We start from the raw sequence: 8,236 nt of genomic DNA on the forward strand, positions 1-8,236 counted from the left end.
TAACAGCCTTGAGTGCGACTTTCTATATTTACTGATTTATGTGTAATAAAGACCCCTCTTGTTTCTTACTCAAAGTTTGCTAAATATTACAACAATGGATTGTGCAAAGAATTTCTGAATATGCTAACAAATGAGATGCTCGTGAATAGCAACTTCAGTTTCTTTTGGAGAATCTATTCCAACATTAGTTATCCTTTTCAGAGTACACCATTATAATAAAGAAGGGAGATAGAAATTTGTATTTAAATAAGCTTAAATAAGGGGGAAAAGGGGACATAAAAAAAGGAAATAAACAGGTAGATATTTCCAAGTTGTGGATTTAGAATCATGAATCTCATTTTCCCTCTGCATTGCTTCCTTGGAATTTTCAGTGAAGGCAAGGAGAATAGTTTCTGGAAAGGAAAAAAGCTTGTGAAAAATGAAAGGAAACATGGAAGATTCTTCTATTAAAAAAATTATTTACAAGAGATGGGAACAGAAAACTGCTAGAGTATAACAACAGCAGTACTTTTAAATATTAATTAAACCATAACTGATAAAGCAGACCATCTGTATTCTGTTTGAATTAATTTCTTAGGCTTTATCGTAATTCCATCATTTTTGTTGGTTTCATACTTAAGTCTTAAATTTGTTAAGTAGACAGTAATATTTTGGTTTCTTCTTTGAGTGCCCTCCTGATTTGTTTGTGTATGCAATCTGGTAAGCCTATTTTATGTAAGTGGGAAACTAACAAAGGTCAAATTCAGGTAATAACGTTTGGAGAACTACTTGATAGTCTTTATACTTTTTCATCTTAAGATTGAGTGAGTGTTGTATTACTTGAAGGGTATAGGCTGGCCTCCTAAAAGAACAGTATACTGAGAAACCTTGTGCATGGTGCATCCTGAGATCATTCTAGGTTCAATGGTGCACACCTTATGCAGAGTGTGCCCATTGTATGTAATGGCAAGCCATTAGTTTGCTATTGCTGCAAAGTTTACTACAGAAGTAGCAGTTCAGGTTGTTTGGTTTTATTGTATCAGCCATTCTTGTTAATGGTTTTGTCCACGTGCTGTTTTATTGTAGTTTTCCCTAGTTGCTTTACTTTTTCAGAAAGACTTTATAAATAAGATGATGGCATACTGGAAAAATGTTTGAATTTTAAACTGTTGTGAAATGGAGCACTAAACAGTACATCTGGGAACATAGTAGACTCTGGTTTGGCATAATTTATTTATTCAGTCAACATTTAATGTTTTGAAGACTGTACAGAAGGAACTTGGCTCTTAGAAGTAGAATATCACTGGTGTCAGCCTATTTTCTCTTTGACAATAATTCTTTTGGCAGACAGATAAATTGACAGCACTCTACCAGGTTTTGTTGTGTAATAATAGATGGGGGTTTTACATGACATGGGTTGTTGGATTTTAGTTAATAAACTTATTTTAAGACTTTTGTTTTCTTCTTTTTTAAAGAAACATTGCAGCTATCAATAAACAGATTTTACTCTTACTCTCTCTGTACATTTTTATTTCTCTTGTCTATGATCCTATTATTGTTACTACATAGTAAGATCAGAGCCTCTAGTCATATGTATGTGATTTAAGTCAAGCATGGACACATGATCAAATTATTATGGAATCAGCCAGACCTATTTTGTGATGTGGTACTGCCAGTGAGTAGGCTAGACATGCTGTAAAGCATATTTCTTATATAGGATTATAAAATATGCTAAGGTCTGTGGAAGTATTTCTTCTAGATGTTTCATCAGACTAGGGACTTAAATGAACCTCCAAAGAAGTGAATATTAAACCTGTTGTTGACTTCATTGAGGAACAGGGCAAAGAAACATACACATTTTGCAGCAACAGGGGCTTTAATAAAAACATGCTTCTTGTCTGAATTCTTTCTGTGACACAAACAGATCATGTTGTTCTGTATTTATGCATCGTCTGTAATTCTGGATTTTAACTGCCATAATACACAATAATTTGCAGTACTCAAAATTCAGAATAAAAACATGTTAAACGCCATTACTGATGTTCATATTATCTTGTGCTTTTCTATGCAGGTAATTACATTTTAATCATTAAATGAAGTGCAACACTTCATAGTGGCTAGAATGACTGCCGTGCATTTTAATGGTTTTTCTAAGTGTCATTAAGTGATAATTTGAAAAAATAAACAAGCAACCAGCAGTATACACAACTGGTTATTAATGAAGCCTGTTATTAATTTACTTATAGGATTAACAAAAGTTGTGGTATGAAATGTAGCAATAGATTATTACTGGGTTTTCATGTAAAACATTTGAATGTTTCTTTATTTTTTAAATCTATCCCTTCTAAATAATGCGTTAATATCAAGAGTAAAATAGTACATCTGCTTGGCATTAAAGAGTTGATACAGGGATGCTTACCAGTATTCTTTAGTGGCTTTTCTGTCCTGTGTCAAAACATTTTTACTCATGTGCCTCCTGCTGTACGTCTGCTAGAAATGGCTGTTTTTCAGTGACAAACAGAATAAAGCTTTGTAACCTGATTTCCTGTTCTTGGTTTTCCTGAACCTTTGCTAGCCTACACTGAAATCATACAGTGGCAGAACTATGGCTCTTTTACCTTCTATCTTCCCATTTCATAGCTGGGTATGGCAAGGCAGTGTTGTAGTTACAATGCCTAGCTACTTTCCAAATATCAATGCCATATTGAGGGCAAAGATGCCTGAGGTTGCATCCAAGTGATCATAAGGGGGAATATTAATATTTTGTGGGGAGTGGATTACTCTAAAGGCTGCAGAAATGTGGAGATATTTTATTGGTACCTCCTCTCTCTTCTAATAATTTCTGTAATATTTGCAGTTTGGCCAAACTGGAATGTTGTCATAGAAGATATTTGAATTCATGCCATTGATATCTCTTCAAATAAGGAAATGCTGTTTCTGTTGAGATGCTTCCTGTGAAAAGATACTATGCACTTAATCTCCTTTCAATCATTTGAAACCAGAGGTTTTCAGGATTCATTCTTCTATAAGGCCAGGAAGTGTATTTTCAGCTATCAGATGCCTGTGGGGAAGTATTGTAGTTCTTAGAAGGTGGCACCTACTGGAAAATGAGATGGCTATCTAGTCTGTCTCATTAGCTGCTCAGTCAAGCCCTGTGACTTTTAGTCTGTCAAAATATTTTTTTCTAACAGTGAAACTCATCAGAATAAAAAAGTCAAAGCTCTTTTATCTATTGACATCAGAAGTGTATTTCCTAATATAACAAAATGTTGCTGAATCATTTCAGTGTTCTCAAGCTTAGCTTCCTAAAAGCTATTTACATCAGAAATCTCAATGAGTTTTACAGAAAACATAGTAACTGGCAGCCCATGATTACCATAACCTTAAATGGCAAAGGAAAGGAATGGAGCCAATTTGGGTCAGGAATGATGCCAATTAGTCAGGGAGCCCATAGTTGCACAACTGGAAGTTTAGAAGGTGAATCCATAAAATGGAGAGTCTTGAATCCATAAAATGTCTTGAATCCATAAAATGGAGAGTTTGCCTCCTGATTCTGCAATCCAAGGGCCTACTGTTGTCAGACCAGAACATCTCCCAGTTATCTGAAGAATGAATGAGACCCACCTGATAAACATTGGAGCTCTGATACATCAGCAATCGACCCTAATGAATTCCTGCTAGGGGGTCTGTCTTGTAGTATGGCAATGAATTCTGAAATCCAAATGTGTAAAACTCAGTCCTACAACATGACAATGGCAAATAATGGACACTTTTTGTTTGGCAGGAAAGCAGAAAAGATAGTTTGGTAGGAAAAGTATGCAATGAATGTCTTTATCCACAGTGTTCAGGTTTTTCCATATATGTTTTCTGAAGTAAAATGCTATGCTCAGTTTTAGCGTTTTTGTTTTCAAGTTCAAATTCAGTTTTTAAACAAAGGAATGCTAGTTTGATGTAGATATAAGTAATTTGTTTAAAGATTAAATGCTTCAGTAGAACTTAAAAAAGTCATTCAACTCCCAATACTTCAGATTCAAGCTTTCTATACAGTTTTGTTACTGAAATTGGTGATTAAATAGAACCCCATCTTCATTATTCCTTTCCAGAAATACTTGAAATGGGGTATCATCACGCTGTGAATTTGGGGAAGCTTCATACATGAGTTAATTTTGATCAGCTCACATGCCCGAGTGATGGCACAGTAAGATGAAGGGAATAAATACAGTTTACCTAAGACTCTTTAAGTGCCTATGTATGAAAATCACTAAACGTATCAGTTAATGATAGTACTTTGGTGAAATTACTGAGTACCATGGACTGTTTCATTGTAGCTAAAAGGAATGGGAGAGAGTTCAAAAATTAAAAGTAAGTGCTGCAGGATTCATAGTGTTGTTTGAAGAAGAATTATTCAAATTTTGCTAGAATGAATTGCTTGCTTCCTCAGGTCCTTCTTTAGGAATAATAATAATAAATAAAAAAAGGCCTGATGTATTTAAGCTCCATGGATTTTCATATCTGTGTGAATTATCTGGTTTTACAGAAGTTGTTTACAGTGCATAATATGTGTGCACATTGATTTGTATATGTCCTTCAGTTGTTTGTGTTATAGTCATTAAATACAAGGGACAAAACTACACATACCAGGTTCCTGCATCTAAGTTTTATCATCTCTCCATTGTAGGTATTCATGCTGGTTTAATATGCTTGTGCAGCAAGCATCCACACCAAATAAATTTGCTCTTGAACGTTTATGCTTTTATTAAATATTCATTGAATGAGATGCAGGGTATTCATGCAGTTTACTGCTTTTAGTGCATTGAAACCCCAGAAAATGCACTGTTTGTGAATTCTTTATGCACAATGAGCCAAGGTACTCCTTCTCTACTTAAATACATCAGGGTCCAGGATGTGTTGCCATCAGGGTGGTGGGGTTCTGCATGTAGGACTGATTTGGAAGGTTTAAGACCTGGAGAAATGGGTACAACCACTTCTGTGTGTCCTTAGTGGAAGCTGCAGTGTCTCTTGACCTGCTGTCCCAGATAGACTAGGAAGGGTTATAAGTGTTTTATTGCTTCTTTTTCGGTAATGTCATACGTAAAAAATAAAGACTTTTGGACAGCTTGAATAAGCTAGTTTTTAGCCTCAATCACGCATGTGGAACTGGAACCTTTGTCTCAAGTTAACAAAGAATAACACTTGTCCTCAGTGTCAAAAATTTATGCTGGATGAAAGTGGCTTGGTGATACAACACCTGACTTATTTTAACTGCTTTTCTCTTCACAGTAAACATCAGTCAGAAGACCTCTAAGAATCTAACTTTTGTCTAGAATGGAATTCCATGTTAAAAAAAAAAAAAAAAAAGAAATCTCAGTACTCTTGTTCTCCTCAAACTGGGAGGGTGGAGTTTTCTCACTGTTTAACCACTTGTTGCTTGTAAGTTTGTAAGCTTGTAATCACCCAGAAAGGTGATTAGGTTTGTCCATGGAGGTACTAACTGTCTAGATATTATAGCCTTACAGAAGCCTGGTCAGGATGTAGCACATTTTAGAGATATATATTCAGAAATATACACTTAACTTGTCCTGTATATTTATCACGCATGATGAATGGCCAAGGCAGGAAGCAGTGTGTGTGCTGTGTGTGACCAACTGCTTCTTGTAAGAGAGGAACATGGCTTAGTCTGAATCTGGAGACTGGTTTTGTTTGATTTTGTGTTTAGTGAGATATGCTGTCAACAGCAGGGAAAAGCATCCTTAAGGGTGCTCAGAGGTGATTTTTTTTTCTTCTTTTTAAAAAAATATTTGTTTACAAAATAGGCCAAGGTAGTGAAATCCAGCTGTGGATTTACTTGGGGTTAGATACAAGTGAATCTTGCTTCGGGCTGTAAAGAGAGCATGTTTGATAAACAGTCATTATATTTTTTTGCATAGTAATGTAGTATGATTTGGCTGCTGCCACAAAAAAAGCCCAGTGAAGCAACAACAAAAGACAAAAATATCCCACCAAAAAACCCAAACTGATAAATAAAAACCAAAAAAAATCACAAGAATTCTGTGACAAATCCGTGAGAAAGCACTTCAAATAATATAGACTAATAATTTTTAATGTTCTTATTTCAAAGCAAAGTTAAAGTAAAATGCAATCATTTTCTGGAGTCCTATCTGAAGTACTTTGCATTACTGTCTGAACTCAGTATGCTCTATTATCTAAAGAGAAGCATTGAGAATATCTGGGATCAGTGTTAATGTATAGACTGCTGCAGAGGGTTATAAGCAGATGAACAATAAGAGACAAATATGCCCAGGGACTTTTCAAAAAACCTATGTCCTTGCACCTGCTTTTTGCATGCTCTGTCATTTACTGGTCTCTTAAATTCACACTGTTATTTCCTTTACCTGTATATTTATGCATATGTTTTAGTTTCGTTCTGATGTTATCATAGACTGATGTGTACAGCTCTGTGCTGGAGATAGAGTTTATTCTCAAGAATGATGAAATTTGACATTGTCAGGTTTTCATACCTTAATCCTTACACTGCATAAACATCTGCAGGTTTCCATTGAGATGTTACTAACTTATTGTTAGCTAAACAACTAAATTTTGACTTTTTATGACTCTAAACTCTGTATACCTCTAGTGTAAGGTCAGTGTATGTGTTCATCTGTAAGACTTAAGGGGAAAACATAATCTCCATATATGTTACACTTGCTTTTCTGATGAGATTTAAAGCTTAGCTTCTGCTATTTGTGTTTCTTAGTCACCTTCAGGATAAACTAAGAAAAATAAATCTGTATGGCACATACTGGCTAGTAAAAGTACATCCCGTAAAAAAACCTGTTTGTTTACTGATGCACATTAACTTGCCCTCTGGCATGGTGCTGTATAAAGTTTTAAGATAGATTCTTAAATGAATGGTTTGTAGCTTTGGTTTATTCAGGACCTTAGGCCAGAGCAACTGGAAATATCTAGGTTATTGATTCTTGTTGAGGTGTTATGATTTTAGCGAGAGTTGGAAAGGAAAATATCTGTGTTTTGACTAGAATAATGATTTGGTTTATACGCTCACCTGAACTTTATATATCTAGATGTGTTTCAGATCAGATTTCTTAGATACCATTAATACAAATGCTGATTCAGTGTATTTTCTGATGTTAATCATACACATTAAAATTCTGTAAGAAAAGTTAAAAATACATTTACAGTAAATCTCAGTTATCTCTCTTCTTCATGGATTTTAAGTGTTTTAAATGAATAACTTTTTGATACAGTGCTTATACTAATACTGTTAAATTAGCTATGAAAATAATTCATGCAAGTTGCTTTTAATTACGTGCCAGTGACTTACTTGTTTGTTTCTCTCCTTTTGTTTGTCAGGAAAAGAAGAATATATTGCAACGTTCAAGGGATCAGAATACTTCTGCTATGATTTATCTCAGAATCCCATACAGAGTAGCAGTGATGAAATAACTCTGTCATTTAAAACACTTCAGAGGAATGGACTGATGCTTCACACAGGAAAATCGGCTGATTATGTCAATCTTGCACTGAAAAATGGAGCTGTCTCCTTGGTCATTAATTTGGGCTCAGGGGCCTTTGAAGCACTGGTGGAACCTGTGAATGGGAAATTTAATGACAATGCCTGGCATGATGTGAAAGTAACCAGGAATCTGCGTCAGGTAACAGTACAATGGATACAAGAATAACTGACTTTGTTATGAGTAAATGCTTGATGATTTGAAAATTGCATAGTGTGACATTGGATGTTTAGCAGGCATTTGGTTAGTTTTTTATGTGCACCAGGAAGGATATTCCTGCCACACTTGAGCAGGGGCATATCTAGAAAGTAGTAGGGCAAGCAGCTGTCTGAGACAGTATCAGTTAGAGGTTTTCAAGTCTATAGGTATCACCCAGTACAACCATCTGCCCTTGCAGTCTTGCATTAGTCAAGGCTAATAACTTTCTGAATTGCATAATTAAAAGAAATGTTTAGTATATTTTTCTTTTTTCAAAGTGGGCAGTAAATTTGTTATCAGATAAAGTTTATGCACTGCGTGGAGGCATCTTGCATGTCATGCCACATTTAACTAAGTAAAAGCAGCAGTAAAAAATGTCTAGGAAATTGCATGCTTACTCTTGGTGATGTGGTAGGGGGTTTGAAGTTCAACAGTTAAATTTGAGATTGTGGTGGGAGGGATGAGGGTAAAGACAATACCATGTATGTGTGTATACTGTATGTGCTAACTAAATGTACAATATATGC

General features: G+C 35.2%; 1 protein-coding gene across 9 annotated transcripts in view; it reads left to right on the top strand.

Moving 5' to 3' along the window:
• NRXN1 (neurexin 1) overlaps window positions 1-8,236 on the top strand; it is a 708,974-nt gene that overhangs the window by 226,758 nt on the left and 473,980 nt on the right. For all 9 annotated transcript variants that reach the window (XM_039384935.1, XM_039384929.1, XM_039384934.1 and 6 more), the window contains one exon: window positions 7,351-7,652. In XM_039384935.1, the coding sequence (XP_039240869.1) occupies window positions 7,351-7,652 (302 nt within the window). The remainder of the gene's footprint in view (window positions 1-7,350; window positions 7,653-8,236) is intronic.

The sequence above is a fragment of the Pipra filicauda genome, unplaced genomic scaffold, assembly GCF_003945595.2.
Source record: "Pipra filicauda isolate LSUMZ 115617 unplaced genomic scaffold, ASM394559v2 scaffold386_size940508_pilon, whole genome shotgun sequence".
In the NCBI taxonomy this organism is placed as follows: domain Eukaryota; kingdom Metazoa; phylum Chordata; class Aves; order Passeriformes; family Pipridae; genus Pipra; species Pipra filicauda.